We start from the raw sequence: 21,494 nt of genomic DNA on the forward strand, positions 1-21,494 counted from the left end.
ATAAACATTCTTCTTAAATAGTGCCCTTTGTAAGTCTCTCTAATTAATCCTCCTTTTTGTCTTTAACATTTGCCATCTTTCTTCACAGAAAAAGGACTAGAAAAAAGTAGTAGAGGACCAAGCAAGTATTATTCTTCCAATAAATGTGGCCAAAAAATCCCTAAAGAATGAAGCCTAGAATTTTGTCAAGAGAGTAAGGAGGGAGTTTTCTTCGGTTTCCTAGCCACTTCAGCTAGAATGCTAACTGTAAAAGAACCTTATATTCCAGTCTGGTAAAAGAGGGAATGTATAACAAAAGCCTCAGTATCTAATCAGGTAGGTGAGTAAGGAGGTGCTACTAGGATGCTACCTAATGGAAGACTAGAATGGTACCAGAACTTCTTTTCAGTTATGCAAATGCTATTCGGGTTAAAATAAAGATGTGATAATTATTACAGTATGAAGATAAGAGCACAAAAAGGTAGCAAACAAGGTAAAAAAATGAAATGAAAAGGAAGTTGTAAATGTGAAATAAACATACACATTAGTGCCATCTGAGAAAAAACAAATTCTAGCTGCATATACTCTCAATGCAAAAGGATTCTTTTTGAGCAAGTTTAATTTGTTTGTTAATTACATTAGCTATACAACATGATTGAACAGATTATGGACCTACAATTTGTCTCCAACTAATAATGTATTGGGTTTACATTTTAAGTTTACAGTTCCAATTTAGTTTTAATACATCAAGCATCAATGTTAAAGAAAGAAGTCACCATCACAGTTAGTATATTGTTTGCAATCTCAAACAAATAAGGAATATTTTCAATGAGTAGGGCATGAAAAAGAAATCTGTCTATAGTTAGAAATACTTCAGTGTTAATATGGAAAGATTACTTTTGAAGAGGAATATAATGTACATCCTACTGTGATATATACTGGAGGACTTGCAATATGTAATGTTGTAAAAGCAGTCATTTTTCATGTGCTGCCCTTGAAATCTTCATATTGTACCTGAGGCCTCTAATTACTCTTTAATATATGGGCACAAATTGGTAAATATAACAGGTTTTCTACCAAGTTAATTTATCTATTTCATTCTTTATAGTGAGTCATCTCACATACAAGAGATATAGCAATTAGATAATTTCATTCCAATGGCTCTTTGTATTATAAAGATTTTAATACTTGTGAAACTCGTTCATTATGACAAAACTGCTACTTTTAAGGCCTACTCAGTCAAATTACAAAATGACAAACAAACAAACAAGTCAAGAACTTTCTTCTATTGTATGTTACCTCTTGCTGTCATACAATAACACCTATGGAAATTAAGATGTGAAACTGCATATTTTAAAATGGTTACAACTTAACTACTGGAGCTACTGTTCTGTGCATAAGACAGACTGAGACTGGCAGAAGACAGACAGACTATTGTACCTTTGATAACATCTTGAAAATCTGATTGGCATTTTCAGTCACTTGGCGAAACCCAACATTTGTACCTTTCAAACATAATATCAATGTCAGAATGAGATCATGCATCACTTGCACTGAATGAATACTTCTTTCATCCTATAAGCCTTACCCTTCCTTACTGACCATGGGAGCAAAGGGGTCAGGACGGAGAACAAAGAAATTCAGTATTAAACACTGTGCGCGCCAAAGTGAACCAATTGTATTTACATTGACAATGAAGACTAGCAACACCCCCATAACAGTCCACTGTTTAAAAAAAATGAAACCAAGAAAAACATCTTCATGCATTGTGCATATTTAATGTATACTTAAAGAATGTTTTATATATAAACACATGCTAATTATAGCTGTACGTTACTGAAGTTCAAATGTAATTTTATTAATAAATAAAAAACTGCCACATTCCTGCAAGTCCTAAGATTACTGTGTCATTACTTGCTTTGGAAGATGCTTTCACTGTTATAAAGTTACAAAAACATGGTTTCAAAACACAAAATTATCACTTGATCTCAGAAAATGGAGCTTAGGCATTAGAGTTTATGGAAAAGAAAGTTGATGGAATAAATATTGCAGCAAATGGGTTAGAGAAACAGGATTTACAGATGCAAATTTCTGAGATTAAGAAAAAATATTTTTATTAAAGAAATCAAATCTCTCACTTATGAAACTTCAATATGTTTACTAAGGATGACAGAAGTCATGAACATATTTAAAAATAATTACTATTATTATATTAGCAATACAATAGGAAAATCAATGAATTGCTAGGTACTTCGAATATTCAAGACAGCGATTCAAACTCTTGTATGTAATGGATGAAGCTGTACAACTCCTGTGATTTGTGATGTTAAAAAAAATCCTCAACTAATTACAGATGTAATATTGAAACCATCACATTCCGTAGTCACTATTTAAGCTAGTGTTAAGGATGAGTGTACATATGACAGGCCTAGGCAATGAAACAGTGGCCGTTCACCAAGATTAGTCCCTGGAGTTCCGCTGCCACTGTATTTACCTGCACCTCTGGTGATGGCATTGGCTGGGAACGGTGATCAATGACTAACAAGAGCTGCAATCCCCCCAGACCTATGAAGGCATAGGTAAATATGGTAGTGTGGAGGCCTGCTAGGGGCTAATCCTAGCAGACCAGATCTGGCCCACGGGCCAGTATTTGCCCATCCCTGACATATCAAGTAACATTATACACAAACCAAAGTTATAAGAATGCTTAATCACGAAGGAAACAAGCACTGCACAAACCCAGGATAGCCATTAAAGGTTAAACTTGATCCTAAGGATATTTGTGGGAGGGACTTTACTAAAGAAGGCTAACCACTTCTACCTACATATTTTCCACGCCTCTGAGGGATGTAGTTATACCAACATAAGCTGGCAGTATAGACCAGTGCTAAGTGAGTCTCCTTTGTCCAGAGTCAATGCTTCACATTATTCTAATGCTAATTAAAAGAACTCGGAAGTCCATTCCAAATATGAAAGCAACAACATCAAATTGAAAACTTTTTTTTTTTTTAAATACCCCACAAGATGCATTTAATGGAGGAGACTGCTAACCATAATTACCATGACTAAACATCTAATAAATTGATATTTTAAGCAACTTACATGGAAGGAATTTCTGTAGACTCAAAAAGGGAAAAGTAAAGTATAATTAGACATGATAGTCTTCTGTTCAGTTTTCTGTACATGTTCATATTCCAATGTAAATTAAAATAAATTGAAAAATACAAATAGAGTTTTCATTTTTAAAGATAATTTACCTTTGTAACCAGCTATTAAGAAGAAAAAAACAGTGCTTGTTTACTGTTGTGTGTGTCAGCAGGAATACTACACACTAGCCAGTTTTACCTTCTTATTGAGATTCTCATCTATTTTATTTTCTAGTGAACAGGTTGGGTGATGCCAACATAGCAGGGAGAAAAGTTCAAGCTGAATCTTTGGAATTTTAAAGAATTTCATGAAAATATTTACTTTTTCTTAGATTTTACCAAAAAGTCTATTAAGTAAACATATTGAACATGGAAGCTGCCCTGAAGAACTAGACTCTATTCCTTCCTCTCTCAACAAGTGCGTATTTGATGCTAGATAAGCCTTTTAAACTAAACTAAACTTTTTGTGTTTAATTGAATGTTCCTCATTTTCTGGATGCCCAGATTTGCACATGTATTAAATATACAAGTACTATAAAAATGCCTAGTATACTAAAAATAATTTAAAAAAATTAGGTGTCTCAAATTGGATACCCTAAGTTAGTTGACAATTTTGGCCTTAACATCAACATTTAGTTCCCACCTTGCTCAATAGTGATAATAGTACAACCTCTCGCAGGATTGTTATAAAGACAAATTAATGTATGTTTGTGAATCACTCAAATACTCTGGTGACAGCACCACTGAAATGGCTATAAGGAAATTAATACTCAGTGAAATGTTTGGATAGTGTATGTAATCAGACCTGTGGTCACACATTAAATGTGGAGAAATAATATTTATCTGTTCATTGAATGAGACAGGGATCCTCTGGAAAACATAGTAGGCGATCACGTAATTAAAGACAATGATAATGCATATGGCACAAGAGGCCAAATTACAATTGCACAGGGATTCTTAATACTGTCACTCCCTAACTTTTGAGTCCTTGATTTTGTAACTCTAATGTTATTCTAACAGATTTTGGGGTGCACTAATATTTATATTAAAAATAAAATGGAAATACCAGTTGTGACTCCAGAGATGAAGTATGGTTATCATGTGGTCTTTACACAAGCCAGGCATTTTCTACATTCAGGTAGACACCGAGTGTGATATTTCATCCAGGTTGTACACCCTTTGAATGCATTGAGTTTGATTTCTTCTCATAAATGTTTAATACTTAGTAACTAATATTTATTTAACCTGTGTTGTTGTAGCTATATTGAACCCAGGATACTACAGAGACAAAATGGGTGAGTTAACCTATCATTGGACCAATTTCTGTTTGTCAGCTTATACACAGCTCTTCTTCAGAACTGGAAAATGTACACAGCGAATCACTGCCAACTACATGGTAGAACAGATTATTTAGCATAAGCAGTGAAAATGCTAAAGTCCCTTCCAGTTCTAGTATTCTATGATTCTACGTCTTTCAAAGAGCCATTCAAGGTGAAGTGACTCCATTAACAGTTCTCTAGTCACAAGACCATGACAGCAGCCATTCTGGGTCAGATAAAAAGGTCCATCTAGCCCAGTATCCTATCTTCCAGGTGTCCCAGAGGGAATGAACAGAATAGGTAATCAAGTGATTCATCCCCTGGCGTCCAACTTCTGACAAACAAGAGGCTAGGGACACCATTCCTTCCCATCCTGGCAAAAGTCATTAAAGAACCTAATTTATCTAGTTTTTTTGGTTAATCCTCTTAAAGTCCTGGCCTTCTCAACATTCTCTAGCAAGGAGTTTCACAGGTTGACTGTGCATTGTGTAAAGAAATACAGATAAGTCATGGAAAACCACATAACAAAAAATCCTGAGTAGATTTGATGTTACAGATAGGTTTTTAAAAGCTACTTTAGATAAGTGATTTTAAATAAAAGGATACAATTAATTTAAATTTTAATATACAGGCAGTCCCCGGGTTACGTACAAGATAGGGACTGTAGGTTTGTTCTTAAGTTGAATCTGTATGTAAGTCGGAACTGGCGTCCAGATTCAGCCGCTGCTGAAACTGACCGCCAGTTCTGACTTACATACAGATTCAACTTAAGAACCCCAAGTCCCCAAGTCAGCTGCTGCTGAAACTGATCAGCGGCTGATTCCAGGAAGCCCGGGGCAGAGCAACCGTGCCTCGGGCTTCCTGTAGTCAGCGCTGGTCAGTTTCAGCAGCAGCTGACTTGGGGATGCCTGGGGCAGAGCAGCTGGGGTGCTGCTGGGTTGCTCCAGTAGCGCCGCTCCTCAGTGCTACTGGAGCAACCCAGCAGCACCCAAGCTGCTCTACCCCAGGCGTCCTGATTCAGCCGCTGCTGAATCTGACCAGCAGTGGCTGAATCAGGACGCCTGGGGCAGAACAGCTGGGGTGCTGCCCAGAGCGGCGCTACGGGACCAACTGGCAGCGCCCCAGCTGCTGTACCACAGGTGTCCGGAGCAAAGCCACGGAGCACGGGGGCAGCGGGACAGCCCACACGTGCCATGGCTGTCCTGCTGCCCTCGGGCTCCGCGGCTTTGCTCTGCTTTGCCCCCCCCCCCCCCCCCCCGTCCCCCTGGTCTGCAGACCAGAGGGATTGGGGGGGGGGGGGGGGGGGAAGCAGAGCCAAGCCGCAGAGGACGCGGCCAGCTGACAGCCCAGACGCGGCCAGCTGACAGCTGTCAGCTGACCGGGCGCTCCGCGGCTTGGCTCTGCTTTGCCCCCTCCCCCCCCCCCCGGTCTGCAGACGAGGGGGATGGGGTGAGGGGGGCAAAGCAGAGCCAAGCAGAGCCAAGCCGCGGAGCGCGCGGTCAGCTGACAGCCCAGACGCGTCTAGGCTGTCAGCTGGCCGGGCACTCCGCGGCTTGGCTCTGCTTTGCCCCCCCGTCCCTCTGGTCTGCAGACCAGGGAGACAGGGGGGACGGGCAAAGCAGAGCCAAGCCTCGGAGCGCGTGGGCAGCGGACAGCCCTGTCCGCTGCCCACGTGTTCCGCCGCTTTGCTTCCTCTCCCTGGTCTGCTGGAGACCAGGGAGAGGAACGGCCCCGTTCGTAACTGCGGATCCGACATATGTCGGATCCGCGTAACTCGGGGACTGCCTGTATAGACAGGCCACTTCCACTCCATACAGTCAGTTTCACCTGCTCACGGATATTTTTTTTTTTTTTTAAACACACAAGGAACAAAAGGAAATAAATAAATATGGCAAAAAATAGGAAAAATTATTGTAAAGTCACAAAAACTAGCTTGCTTATGGGAAGAACAAAACTAGCCTCAAATACACATGCTAAATTTCAATTTAATGCATTCCCCTTTCAATATGGTAATATGATTAATTTTTTTTATAATAAAATTAGTTTGGTACCCGGATAAATGTTTTTACTTTTATAATGAATTAAAACATTCTGGGAATATCAGCAAGGTATAATAAAAATTATAACCAACTAAGAACAAGGACAATAGAAAAAAATTTACTTAAAAACAATGATGGAATGAACAGATGTATTACCAAAAAGCTTTTCACTTGTTAGAAGATAAAAAGCAAGTGATAGTTAAGAAAGTTAATGACTGCAAAAGCCTATCTGCTAGAAAGATGTTTTAATGGTTCAGAACATTCTGCAATCTACCAGCCACATAATTTGCTCGTGTATAGTATTGGAGATAAAAGTACAATTCTTTACCACAAATGCACCTTGCTCTTCTGTAGGCAATAGTGAAAATGCCTTACTAAAGAAAGCCTTTAAGGAAGGCACATGAAACAACATTTAAGACTGCATTTCTTTAAAGACTTGTTTCCTAAAGAACAAACATATTCCACACTTTCCCTACATTTACAACAGATGGGCACCAATTATTCTAGGCTTATTAAGTATACCAAATGTGTGAAATAAATACAAAAAAATCCGACAAAAACCAGTCAATTGATGCTCTGTCAAGCCTTAATGTGTCTCACCTGGAAGTCATTCAGCAGTCCATAGGGACACTTTTTCTGACAAGATGAGAAGTCAAAATTTAACTTGCAAGCGGCAGTAGTGCAATTTTTCAGTTCGGTAATGATAGTATCATTGATGTTCCCTGTGGCATCACGAACAACACAAGAGCCTGGTGGGGGGACAAATAAAATCCAGGTTGGAGAGTGGCACTTAAACAGTTTGTTATTTAAAAAAAATCTTTGTCAAGCTTAATGTTTTTTTAATAAAGTATTTTCTAATAGTAAAGCATGACAACACAACAGCATTCCCTTTAAGTTACTCCTGACATTTAAGAAACATATTTGCTTGGACGGAAAAAGTAACGTAAACAAGAAAATATCATGTATTAATTATTAAATAACATTTTAACAATGTCAATACAAAGCACTTGTACATTATTTTACACACATTTAAAATACTTTAATACATTACCATAAGCAATTGCAATCTGCTTTTATAGGCTGCATTTCAAATAAGCAGAGAAATTCTATAAAAATTACTTGATTCATCATTAAAAGTAAAGCAACAACAAATATGGAGAAAAAGTAGATTATAAAAATCAGCCATTTTAAAATTCCCATATTTTGTTTTCCTGCACTGTGCATGTCAACTTATTGGGCAATATTCATTTAGATCTAGTATTATATATCCTTATATGCAGTTCTAGTTCACTTTTGCTTTTTTACATGTTAGTTTTTTATTAGGACTATTCAGTCACAATTTGCACAGGTATTCAAACCTCTCTGAATATATTTATAACTTATTTTATTTTCCATAAAGGAGAATGTTTTAAAATAGTATTTTAACAGACTGATCCAATTACATAATTCATTTACATAGGCATGTTTTTTGGACTTGACTGAAGAGACTGGCCAGACAGGGGTAAGACGGATGTAGGTGGAGTGGAAAATGCCACCTATACACTTTTGCTGCTGGTGGTTTTTGGATTTGGTAGTAGTCTAATAAAAACAAGAGAAATTCATAGGAGTACCTTTGTTATATATTATAAAAAGTTTTACACACTTTCCAAACCATTTACTTTTTTTAAAAAGGCAGTTTAGTCATCTTATTGAAAATGTGTCTCCCACCCCATAAACACTAATAATTTTAGGCAGTCAGGCTATAACTGTTATAACTTACTTTATGACACTATGTTTGTATTAGTTTGAAACTACATACTGTGTCATGCTATGAAGCATATCTATATACTACTCTCCCCTTTCTCTGATGTGCTCAGAAAGAATATTTCCTATCATCAAATGTAATGTCATTCTTATATGCTCACTTCAAAATTTGCTTGTTTTGAATACAAATGTATAATTAAAGTTCTAAATATTAAGTAACTTCTTATGATGCCCACTGAAGGCCAGCTAATTAAACACAGCTTACAAAACAAAACACAAAACACACCACACCATACCAAACCAAGCCGTGCTGGGCCCGGCTTTCCCCCTGGCTGCCGGGAGGGAGATTGGGCCAAGCATGGCCAGAGGCTGCGAGGCTCCCATTCTCTCACCGATCCCGAGATCTGGGGATGGGCAAGGCTGCATTGCTCCCGGTTCCCCAGAGCACCAGGCAGGTGGGAGGCCTTGTGGCTCCCCAGAGCATGGGGGGGAGGCAGGGAAGGGTTGTGGGATACAAAGTGATGCATGATATCATTCTGTATCCCACAGGAAAAGTTTTTTTAATATATAAAGAGAGAGAATAGTGAGTTAATTTAAAAGTTTCATCACTCGGGTCGTTTTAGTCCTTAATCCACTCAGGATTATGATTAATCATTCAAGATGTCACAACTAAAGGACAATAAAGAATACTGTTCAAAGCACAAAGATAAGTATATCAGCATCCAGGTAATAAATGCAGTTACACCTGTTAAAAGTGACAAGCTATTCAAACTCTGTTTCTAAAACCCTGTTATATAAAAATATGCAAATCTCTACTTTCACATTTGCAGCTGTTATCTTCGGCAACATGGTTATTGGTTAGCCTTCTAGATATAATTATTGGAAAATAAGTTAGTTAAATGAAGGTTGGATAATGGCCAGTGGTATCTAGTATTTAAATAAACAGATTTACTTAATTAGGAGTTTGAAACACTGAATTAAGGGAATTCTAGTATTCGCTGATCTGCAGGATCAAGTTTTTTCTAAGAAAGAATGACAAGAATGTTTTCAGAATGAAAGAAAACTGTGTGTGATAACTGCTGACTCAGATATTACCTTTTCAGAAGAGAAGCTATTTCACTGGTATATTACCTCTGAAAATTACCATAATGAGATTTAATTTCTAAAAATGACGTTCGGTGATTTCAATTTATTTTTCTGTAGAAATATTTGTGGTTTTATATTATATAAAATATTCACAAAAATTGCATTTAGCTATATACAGCTATAAAGTCAGTCAACTTTGACACAAAGCTAGCATAAATGGGATAGTTAGCACTGCATAATAAGATTAACTGGCATTTCCCATTAAAAGCCTGTTTTCTGCGGCTTATAAAAATATTGCCCAAAACTTTAACCCTTTGGGCTGAAATTATCTACGCTTATTATCTGGTTCAGGCTCACTTTTTTGGAAGATGTCAGCTGAAACATTTAAGTAATTTCAGAACGTGATTAGCAAAAAATGTATTGTTTTATCCATATTAAGATTTTTACTGATCCGTACTTGGAAAAGACTCTAGAGCCCCCCCGCCTCCCAATCTTCTGATAAGGGTCCCAAAAACGGCTTTGTATCAAAGATGTGGCTCTTTCGCTCTCCCTAAGAAAATGCTCTCAAAGTTCACTAAGTTATAAACCTTTTTTAAAAAAAGTTTGCAGTTTCAGTAGAGACTTTATTTGCAGATTAATTCCCACGGTCTATCCCCAGGGCTGATCAGGACTGAAGCTTGGGAAACTGTCTGCTGAATTCTCAACACTTAGTCCACTGACCCCCCAGGCAGCATAGAGGAGAAAGCTTCCTGATTAAAATGAAGAGGTGGCAAGAGCCACAATAGAACAGTACAAGACTAAATTGTGTCTGGGAGTGGGAGAGGATGGGGCAAGAAGTTTAAAGACTGGAGACTGGAACTGGTTAGGTACATAGAATGGGACTGGAATGAGGAGCTAGAAATTGTGAAGAGCCAAGGCCACAATGAAAGGGACAAAGCAGAGTGGTCCAGATCGTACTGCTATAGCTCCACCTCCAGAGGAAGGCATGGAACCCATGAATCCTGACCTACAGTTTCCCTGCAAACACCCATGATACCCAGTGGCAAAGTGACAGCGGGCATGTGCGTGCGTACATGTATCCACTTCTAGTGCTAGTCCGCACAGAGGAGGACAACCTACTTTTGCTATCAGCTACTCATTTTGCTTAAGTGCCACAAGTCTGTATGATGGATCTAAGAGCTCCAAACATGATGAACCAGGTCCATGTGACTGCCACATGATGGCATTTCTTTTCCCAGTTTGCTTTTTTTTTTAAAACCTAGGAAAATACACACATAAAAACTACATTAAAAGAACATTCAGGTTGTAAAGTAAAGTACTCAAAGGTTAAGAAATGCCAGAATTAAGGTTGCTGGTACAACTTTAATTTGGCCCCTTGTGAGAATGCATTATGATAGTCCTTATTTACATGATCACCTACTATTTTTTCCATGGTACCCCTCCTACATTCAAGACAAGATGGACTGTACTCTGGCAATAAATTAGAGCTATGTAATGAAAGAGACATGATTGTAGGACCACAGCTTCATTCACTGTAAAAGTCAGATGGCAGGGAGTGAATGAGGCAGGGGACTGCGAAAGAAAGGAGGGTCCCATTGTCAAGGCAATTGGATAGTCCTCTCCAGAATCTTTTCTTGCCTGTCACAGAATCTCACCATAACGTAAAAGCCAATTAAACCAAAATGTTTAGAGGTAGCCACTAGGCGTGTATTCCTCATTTTCTAGATGCCCAACTTGATAGTCTGGGTCTGACTAGCAGAAGTGCTGAATGCTCACAACCCGCAGCTAAAGTCAATGGGAGCTGTTCTTGAATATGTAAAGTCTACTACCTAATAGAGTTTATCTGTTTGCATGTCTGTCTGTTCTCCTAAGCTATACTGCTTCCTCTTATCATAACTTAAAGCAAGGCAAGGGTTTAGTTGTGCCAGAGTAATGGGATGTGCCTAGAATGGGGTTCCTTCTCATAAAATCGTACAGAAAAGAGAAAATCTCCAGGCAGGTGAAAGGGGCTGGCTGGGGTGCCCCTCTATCCAGAATTGTCCCAGTTCCAAGCCTGCCACCCCTCAGGCACACTTTAGGGAAGGTAGGGGAGCTGAAGCTCCCCGTTTATATGGAAACATTGCTGGCTGTTCACCTTCATCAGGAAGGAGAAAACGCAGTTTGCTGCATTTCTCACACTGGCAGGGGAACACAAAGGGCAGATGAACCTGGAGATGCCCCAGAAAGAGGACACGCACCCCTCCCCATCTGTGCCCAGTGGAACTTCAATGGCCATGGAGAGGCATTTCTCACCTGGCTACAACCAAATGGGCTGATAGAGGTAGTCCTCTCTTCCTGGAGCAATGTGCATACTGAACTCCTCATCCATAGCCCCAAGCCATACCAGTGATTTAAATAATGGGGGGAAAATTAATTGAATTAAGGACCTGAGCAACACCGGGTAAATCTTCTATAATATACGCTCTAATAACTCAAGTTCCAGGTATCTGAAATTGGGTACCCAAATTTAGTGGATACTGTAAACCTTAATCTTTGTTCTTCAATTCTATACCTGTAAATTGGAGATACCACCACCTTAATTTGCACAACATCGTTGTGAGATTAAACTAGATGTTTGTGATGAACTCACTTTAGTGATAGGCACCACAAAAAAGACCATCAAGCACTCAAGTTAAGAAATGACTGAATTAATATTGCCTATGCAACTCTAATCATGACACCTTGCATTTATGTATGATACATCTTCCAAAATATGGCTACACTCTGTATTCTCCTCATGTTTCCTGTTTTATTCAGTAGCCGGGATAGAGAGTCCTGGCCGAGGAGGCAGCTACTGTTCAACTTCCTTTCATCCTCTTCATTAATGTATGATTTAATACCTTAAATATGGAATATCATCTAAATACAACACTGAACAGAGTAGGTTGTATTTTCTAATGGACTTTTCTATTTCACTAAGCAACAGTGTCCAAGTGTCTCATACATTACTAACATGTATTTTCTTAACACTTACTTCTACCACCATGTACATCATCCCCATTGTACAGATGCACAGTCAAGTCAGATGTTAAGACCAAGATTTAAAAGACTGTTTCTAAGTCTCGAATGCTCATTTTTATACACCTCATGCTTGATTTCTCAAACATGCTTAGCCCCACCAGAACCCACTGATTTCAACTAAAGTTAGAAGCTGTAAGTGCTCACCACTTCTGAATGAGCAGGACAGGATGATTATCCAGAAAGTGACTAACAAAAAGCCATTTCTAAAAATTCTGGTTTAAATGACTTGGCTTACAATACATAGACTGTGGAAGAGACAGGGACAGAACCCGGTTCTGAGTCCTGGGTCCCATGCCTTGCCAAAAAACAAAACAAAACAAAACGATTTTTTACTTTGTTTCCTCTTGCATCATTCACAGCATTTGGAAGTTATATAGCAAATGAGATGGTGGGCAGGGGAGAGTTCTTTGCAGAAATCACCTAATTGATTACACAAAGCTCTTCCTCATTTACCACACAGCCTTATGCAGATTGGAGAAAGGATCCTTATATAGACAACCATAATTTTTCCATTTCTTTCCCTATTTGATTTTGCTAACACAACATCCCTTTAAAGTAAGTCTTGTATTAAGCTTCCCAAGTTTGAGAACAGATAAACATGAATTCCATTATCATTTGATCCTTAAGGTATGCCTATGCTATTTTAAAACTAGCATTAGCATGTCTCAGATCACAGCTCTACAGACTCAGACTTGCGGCATGCCGCTAAAAACAGCAATGCCGACATTCAGGCTCAGGATAGAGCTTGGGATCTGAAGCCCAAGGAGGGAGATGGGCTTCAGAGTCAGAGCTCCAGCCCAAGTCACAACATTTACACTGTTTGTTTTTTAGCATCATAGTGCAAATCTGAATCTGGATAATCAGGCACTGAGTCTTGCTACCACCAATTTTAAATTGCAGTTTAGCCAGACCTTTATTGACTTACACCCTTTCCGTCACATAATCAAAAGGGTTCTTTATGTGGAATAGGCACAATAAAGCTACAATAATTTGGCAGTGAGTTACACAGATATGTGCTAGTCACGAAGATGTTGTCTAAGTAAAAAGGGCCATATCATGGATGGGCAGCAAGAGTCTTAGCTATGGAAAGGAAGTCATGTCTTGGAGGTTAGAGCAGCAGTAGTCAGATTTGACATAGTCATTCTAAAAGGCCATGTGGATAAGGAAATGCGTCTACCATGTGAGTAACATTTTCCCCCCTGCCCAAAGTCACCATATGTTTAATACTGAGGGTTGCAAAATAATCAGAAATATTAAGGTCAATAAACAGAAAAGGCATCTGAAGTCACGGTCTCCAGACTCCCAGCCCAGTAGACCCTAGAGATTAAAGGATTTGTGGAAGAGGGTAAAAGAGAAAGAATAAAGAGTAGCATCTCAATGAAGCTTTGAAGCATGCCCAGTGCAGATAAAGTTCAAATAATTAAGGACAAGGTCTGCTCTGCATATGCAGAGGAGGGGGAGCTTTTTTGAGAATTATTCCAAACATCAGTCTAATCTGGGTGAATTTCCTCCAAAAAAGTTATAGGTATAAAGCTAAAAACATAACAATACATGTTCTAAACAAATATCAAAGCATACCTCAGAAATTAATAATTAAAAAAACAACTATTTACCTACAGATACTGCAATTCCTATGTAAACCAATGTGGTAATTAAGATGGCCAACAGTGTTCCTTTAGGTATGGCTGATTGAGGATCCTGAAAGAAACATTTAAATGAATGCTTGCAGTACAAGTAAATATGCAATCTGTACATTAAAGCAGTAATATGAAAACAAATTACTTACTGCAAGATCACCTGAGATATTTGCACCAGCCAGAATGCCAGTTGCAGCAGGGAAGAAAATAGCAAATACTGTAAAGAAAGTTTCACCTTCTCGGAAATCTGGTCCAAAATTCTCAGAAAATATTTCAGCTGAAAAAGAAAGGAATTTTTAAAATGTATTATTCCATACAGTGTTTGTATACACTCTCAACATTTACCAATTCTACCCAAAGTAGTTATGGGAAAACAACAAAAACACACCAACAACCAAGCTAAACTGAGCCCAAGATCATAGTTGCATATAAATTACAGAAATATCTGAAATGGCAATATTTTACACTTAGAAACCTTTACAATGTCTTTCGAAAGCAGCCTCAAAATAATAAAACCAACAAAGTAGAACAGATAAATTTCTTAAAGTAATGATAAAAATAAAATGCCCAATGAATGCCAGAGTGAATACAATTTAAATGAAGTCAGTGAAAAAAAACCACCAGGCTTAAAGAAGTTTTAGGAATGTATAAAGTGTATGAAGGAATTTAAAAAGCTGGGATAACCCACTATTAAACTTTTTGGACGTTAGCACTCTCACTTTGCAATACTGAAGTACTAAGAGTACAATAACAGAACTAAGTTTCATTTAACAGTGCGTTTTAATTCATTTTTCTGTTAAGTTATTTTTATTCAAGATATTCAATGCTGTTGCATACCTTTATAACCAAAGAAACCTTTAACCGTCTTGCTATCCAGTGGAATAAATGTTCCTATGATAAAGTCACCAATAGCTAATAGCAGGATCACCAGCAGAACAATCTGTGCCTGAAATTTTAAAAATTATAATCAAAATCAAGTACCTACCATATAGTCTGTGAGCTAAGAGACTTTGGACTAAGAAGTTAATTTTGATACTTTGAGAGTGTATTTTCGTTTATTAGATTCAGATAAGTCATGGAAAACCACTTAACAAAAAAACTCAAACAGTTATGCTAGACAAGGGGGAGAAGGGTGGGTAAGAAGGAAAACTCACTTCTAAAAAGGAGAATGACAAAATTAAGATCTAAACAGGTTATGCATACAAAAGGTAAGTCCTAAAGTTCCAGGGAGGTGAAGTTATTTTTACTAATGTCTACAACAAGCATGGGCAAGAGGCTGCCAGTGGGCCAGATGCGGCTCTATTCTGGGAGCGAGGAGGGAAGCTTTGTGCTCTGCCCCACCCGCAGCAAAATCTCTCAGCTCCCATTGCCCAGTTTCTCACCAATAGCAGCTGAAATATTTTGCTGGCAGCAGGGGCAGCCAATGGAGCCTCCTCCCTCTCTCCTCCCCCAACCTGCCTGGAGCAGCACCACATGGAGCAGCTTGCAACTGCAGCCTTTTGGTTCCTGCAGGGCTGCTGACTAGGTAAGTGCCTCCCAGCCAGAGCCTGCCTCTGGTGCCCCTGCTCTCCCCCAGGAGCAGCCCTAGATGAGCTGCCGGCAACTGGCACCCTAGGCGTAACATGCAATGGGAAGCGATCGGCGCTCCCGCCTCCAAAGCCCTCAACAGCCGTTTATCTTGGCTCCCAAGCGACCGCCTAGTTGGCCTGTATTGACGGGCCACCACTGCTCTCCCCTTTCTTCCACCCCCCGCCAAATATCTTCCCCCAGCCACCACCCAAACTCTTTTCACCTTTCCCCCAGGTCACAACTCCCTCCCAGACTCTGCACCCTCTCCCATACCCCCTTCTGGACTCTGCATCCCAAGTCTCTGCCCCAGATCACAACCCCCTCCTTCACCCAAACTCCCTGTCAGACTCCATACCCCCTCCTGCACACCAGTCTCCTACCCCAAAACCCCTTGTTAGAAATGCAGCCCTTGAGCACTTGCCAAAATCTTGGAGAGGCCTCCCATTAAAAACTACTGCCCACTCCTGGTCTACAGGTGTAAATAATACAGATTGGCATTTGGGAGGGGACTATGTGGAGAAATCAATGTATACAAGTCGTAAACAGAAGTTAATAATAATTTGTATTTGATATTTCAACATTTGATTGATATTAACCTTGATTTTTCAGTAATCACGCTGGTTGGTCTTCTGTTTTAATCAATTCAGACCTGTTGATTTTCTGATTCTCATGGGTTGGAAAAAGTAGAGGAACATTTGAATTCAAACAAATTTCATTCATTTTTCTAATTTAAAAGTTTTACAGAAATCTTTATTTCTAAAAAGTCATTTTGGGGCACAAAGTGCTTCATAGCATCATGACTCTTACTGTTTGAATAATTATATTTTTAAAATATTCCTCAGCCAAAAAGAGAAAGTTTTCAGCTATATGCTATTTTGGAATTTGACGGGTGAATTGCAAATGAGAAATGGTTTGCTGTGCTCTTTGAATCTCAGAACAGAATACACTATCTGAGCTGGAAATCAGTCATGTGATAAGACCCACTGATTTCACACAGGATTAGGCTCCCCTCTGCTGGACTGCTGCAGCAAAATGCAAGAACTTCAGAAAGTTAGATTTTAAACTGAAGCTATAGACCATTTCAGAAAAAAATTAAGTTTGTGAAGATCAGGCAGATAAACAACCTGCTGCACAAAGAAGGCCTGTTCCACAGCAAAGGGTTTGTTCAATTATGAGAAATAAAAGTTACAGGTATACAAGCTAATTTTCCTTTTCATCCCCCGGTTTTGCCATTACCAATGGGAAGCAGTGAGCAATGAAAAGCCAAATCCTACAAAAAGAACAGATACAAAACAGCAAACCCCTCAAAGAAAAATTAAAACTGATTTTTATAGTTTTAATTTTATTTACTTGCTTTGTTCAGATCTCAGATAGATGAAAGAAAAAGAAATATCAATTTTCTAGTATTTGATAATGGAACTGCAAAATTTCAAATGGCCTGACTGCAAGTTTAATTGGACAAAGTCTTGCTTTTAAGTCCAAAGTTTTAATACACTAAAGCAGTGTTTCCCAACCAGTGGTACGAGTACCCTTAAGGGTACTCAAAAGAAGACTGGGGGGGGGGGGGGGGGGGGGGGGTAAGTCAACACAACTGAAATTTGGAGAAAACGGAATTTTTGTTAAGTTTTAACAGCGCTTTATTATTTTTGTACTTTTTACACCCAAAAATTTCATTGCCCGCCTGGCTATGATTAAGCTGTTTAAACAAATGTGTTACAATGGTAGAAAAAAATTGTGTGCGTCTGAAAACTGTAAGACCAAGGTACTGGGGGTACTTTTTTTCTTTTTTTAAAAAGGTGTACTTTATTAAAAAAAATGTGGAGAAACACTGCACTAAAGTGTATTCTGGAAAGAGTTTATCCAAGATGGGGTCTTACATACCAACCATGAAAACCAGAGTGTCATTTAATCTTATCCCCAAGAAGAGGGATCTCAAACTTAAGAGTCTAGGGAAAAAAAATGGCTTTCGTTTCAACTCTTATTTGTCAGTCCATGCATGCATGCAGGGCATGCATTCAGGTCATGCCCTTATATAACCTTCCACAGAACAATTGATGACGATTTACGAGACAGAGCTCCAACTCATTTACCCTTATAATGGAACTAAACTGCTATATTGAAATATGGCCTAAAAGGCACTAAGGGAATTTTAAAAATCTGAAGAACAAGGTTTACAGTTCCATGTTTCTACTAGTCTCCCCTGTGCAACACTGACAAAATAAACAAATAGGATCCATGGGGGTGTAAACTGTCTACTGCTAGAAGTCTGATTAAAACCCCCAAGGACAGAAAAATGAATCTGTAGGTAAACAGGATTTAATCCCTCAGGGGCCATCCACAAGAGGTTATATTTCTCCAACTGATTCTGAGGACATTTAGGTGAAGGTACCACAAATAATTTTTCCCTGAATCCTCTTGCTTGCTCTAGAAGTATTCAGAAATTTGCAAAGAATGTTAGACCACCTCCAAACGGTTCCCATATTCATGGCTTAGACTCTCAAGCTGGAAGATCAAATCTGTGGCCAGAGGAATTTAGGGTTCATGATAAAGTAAAGCACTCAGAATCAGAGATTTTGTGTTTGCTCTCTTCAATGTTTATTGGCCTAAGGAACTACAATCTGTGAAGTCAGTATGCTATAATCAGCAATACAGCATTTTTCAAACAATGTTGTCAATTAGAAAAAATACAGATGTCCACAGAGGTGTAGTAAAAGTGGCAAGCCAGGCTACAAGTGACTCCCCCCCTACCACAAGCACGAAAGTAGATTCAGCATACAGAATCCTCTATCTTTAAAAGAAAACCAAGTGTTCTGATTATTACAAATCTAGGTCATTTGAAGTTCTTAGCAGTCAAAGAAAATTCTCACTTCAATGCAAATGTTTTTGGAGATCAGTAGGTCTAAAACTGCTCTTTCAGGTGAAGCATGTATAAGAAAGGATCAGAATATGGTGCAGTAGTAATCTAGAAGAATGAATATGAAGTCAGTCAGAAGTGGGAGATGAGAACTAACTTCCATCATAGTGGACTGTGCAGGTCTAAACACATGAACAACATCTAGATTAAAAACTGTCCTTTTTCTTACATTCGACAGCCATGTGGTCACCTAACTACATTATCCACTAAGTTGTGGACAATATCCATTTGATATGCCGACCGCAACCTTTATGTGGTAGGTTTTCATCCGGCTAGCTTGAAGAAGAGGGGTGTTGCCCCTTTTCAGACTCCCTTACAGCATGTGGGAAAGATTTCAAACATGAACAGGAAAGGAAAGAAACAGTTGGGGCTAGGTCAGGACTAGGTCACTGTACTGCTCTTCATGTTGTCTGGAAAAATGGAGAGAGATTTAGAATCTATGCAGACTGGTAGAAAACTTCTGTACCAAGATTAGGCTGGCAGCCCCCAATTATACGCTTGGTTAATAAAAAATAAAAATAAAAGGTTCCCCATTGGATCCACTCTGTGTATTATAATAGTAGTTTCTTTTCCTTGGGGGAGGAGGGGAGGGAAATATGGGAAACAAAATTTTCTTCTCCCTGCCAGACTGGCTAACATAGGATGGTGTTTGTTTCCACAACAGCTGGTCTAGGACTCAGTGCAGCGGAATAGTGAGGTTAAGTGGTATGTACAGTTGGCAACTTTACAATACAATATGATGGGGACTAATTTAGCTATAACTACTCAAGAGCGCTCTTGGAGTCATTGTGGATAGTTCACTGAAAACATCCATTCTGTGCAGTGGCAGTCAAAAAAGCAAATAGATGTTAGAAATCATTTAAAAAGGGACAGAGAATAAGGCAGAGAATATCTTATTGCCTCTCTATAAAACCATGCTACACCCACATCTTGAATACTGCATACAGATGTGGCTGCCTCATCTTAAAAAGATATATTGGCATTGGAAAAGGTTCAGAAAAGGGCAACAAAAATGATTGGGGGTTTGGAACAGGTCCCATATGAAGAGAGATTAAAAAGACTTGGACTTTTCAGCTTAGAAAAGAGGAGATGAAGGGGGGATATAATCGAGGTCTATAAAATCATGAACGGTGTGGAAAAAGTGAATAAGGAAAAGTTATTTACTTGTTCACACAATACAAGAACTAGGGGTCACCAAATGAAATTAATAAATAGGCATCAAGTTTAAAAGAAGAGGAAGGTTTCCTTCATTCAGCGCACAGACAACCTCTGGGACTCCTTGCCCAGAGGATGTGGTGAAGGCTAGGACTTTAACAGGGTTGAAAAAAGAGCTAGATAGAATCATGGAGGTTAGGGCCATCGATGGCTATTAGCCAGGATTGGCAGGAATGGTGTCCCTAGCCTCTGTTTGTCTGGAAATGGATGACAGGAGAAGGATCACATGATGATTACCTGTTGTGTTCCCTCTCTCTGGGGCATCTATATTAGCCACTGTCAGCAGACAGGTTACTGAGTTAGGTGGACCTTTGGTCTGACCCAGTATAGCCGTTCTTACGTAATAATGTAAAACTTGTGCAGCTATCAAATTCAGGTATGTGGTATGGATGGAAGGGAATAAGGAAAAGTTATCTGATAAGGAAAAGGATTTGAAGGAAAGCTTCCCATAAAAAGGAGCTGAGTAAGGAGATCTTGGTGTTCCTACACTAGCAGGAACTGATTCTCCTTTTCTTGGCCCCCTTTGAAAAGAGCAGAGGAAAAGGGTTTGGATTTTAATGCATTAAACAGAAAGCTGAACCACTCTTCCCTATACTCCACAAATTGTTGCCAGGTACTCTCAGATACTGTAATTTTATGGCCAATTTAAACCACATCCAAAGCTTGTGCTCGGTTTCTGACATGGACAGAAGGGTGTACTAAGTAAAAATGTATGTTTTAAGTATCAACAGAATCTGAAACGGAATGTAAGACTGCGTGAGCTCTTCTAGCATCTTCATATTATAATGTCACCATTTTTAATTTTAGATCATAGTTACTTACTTTTGCTTCCCATTCCATTCCTGCTACAGAGATACCTAACAATACAAGTACTGTGATGGCTCCTATAATTCTGATGTCATTCATCTCATCCAACATAAGTGCACCATATTCCTAGAAGAGAACAATTTTGAAGACAATTACATATGGCGCAGTCTATATTTTCTTACTTCACAAGAGAGGGAGTAGTGGTTTAGAAACTGAATATAAAAAAAAAGTTTACTTTTCAATCATTGGGTCAAACCTGCTGATGTCAGTGAACAAAAATATAGAACCTGCTGAAGATTGTTACAAGAATTAAATGAAATAGCTACGGTCCCATTCACATCCAAATGAGTGAACAGGCAGCAAATACTTTCAACCAACGGAAAGGATATCAGCTAGCAACCTTACAGACAGGCTCTGTAAAGAAACCAGTCACTGAAGTAATAGCCATAAGCTGCTCCTTGCCAACAATGCAAACCCTTCCATCATGCCGTGCCATGACTGTTCTTCATGCTATAACTCTTCTGTAACTAACAGGTTCATGGATTCTAGAGCTTTTCCTCCAGCACCTCTTTAGTAGTTTTTTTTCTAATAATATGTTTAACACAATCACCATCACAATTACCAATACACCCAAATAAATGAGAGCTTCTATGACAACAGCAGTTAGCAAAAGCACATAAAAATCAGAGACAAAGGAAAACCTTAATTCAGTTAGGGCAGTGGTCACCAACCAGTAATTCGGGATCTACTAGTAGATCTTAGAGCCTTTAAGAGGTGATCCTGACTGGTTTGGCCAAGAGGCTATCAAGTACCAACACTTCAGCTGTCCTTTCTCCTACTGCTGCGCATCTCTTGCGCTTTGCCTTGGAGCTGCCTCCCCCGACCCACAGGGCACCCCTGCTTGCAGGGCAGAACAGGGGAGGGAGAAGAGTGGCACTGATGTCAAGGTGCCTCCTCTCCCACCCTCTGGCCTATCTCCA

The 21,494-nt window shown here is 39.1% G+C and overlaps 1 protein-coding gene across 1 annotated transcript in view; it reads right to left on the reverse strand.

The window, feature by feature from the left end:
• The window catches only part of SLC12A2 (solute carrier family 12 member 2), a 109,465-nt gene that overhangs the window by 53,060 nt on the left and 34,911 nt on the right, over positions 1-21,494 (reverse strand). The window contains exons 6-10 of the mRNA XM_075931906.1: positions 20,530-20,640; positions 14,847-14,955; positions 14,159-14,286; positions 13,986-14,070; positions 7,084-7,232 (exon numbers count right to left, since the gene is read on the reverse strand). Coding sequence (XP_075788021.1) covers positions 7,084-7,232; positions 13,986-14,070; positions 14,159-14,286; positions 14,847-14,955; positions 20,530-20,640 — 582 coding nt within the window. The remainder of the gene's footprint in view (positions 1-7,083; positions 7,233-13,985; positions 14,071-14,158; positions 14,287-14,846; positions 14,956-20,529; positions 20,641-21,494) is intronic.

This window comes from Pelodiscus sinensis, chromosome 6 (genome assembly GCF_049634645.1).
Source record: "Pelodiscus sinensis isolate JC-2024 chromosome 6, ASM4963464v1, whole genome shotgun sequence".
Taxonomy (NCBI): Eukaryota; Metazoa; Chordata; order Testudines; family Trionychidae; genus Pelodiscus; species Pelodiscus sinensis.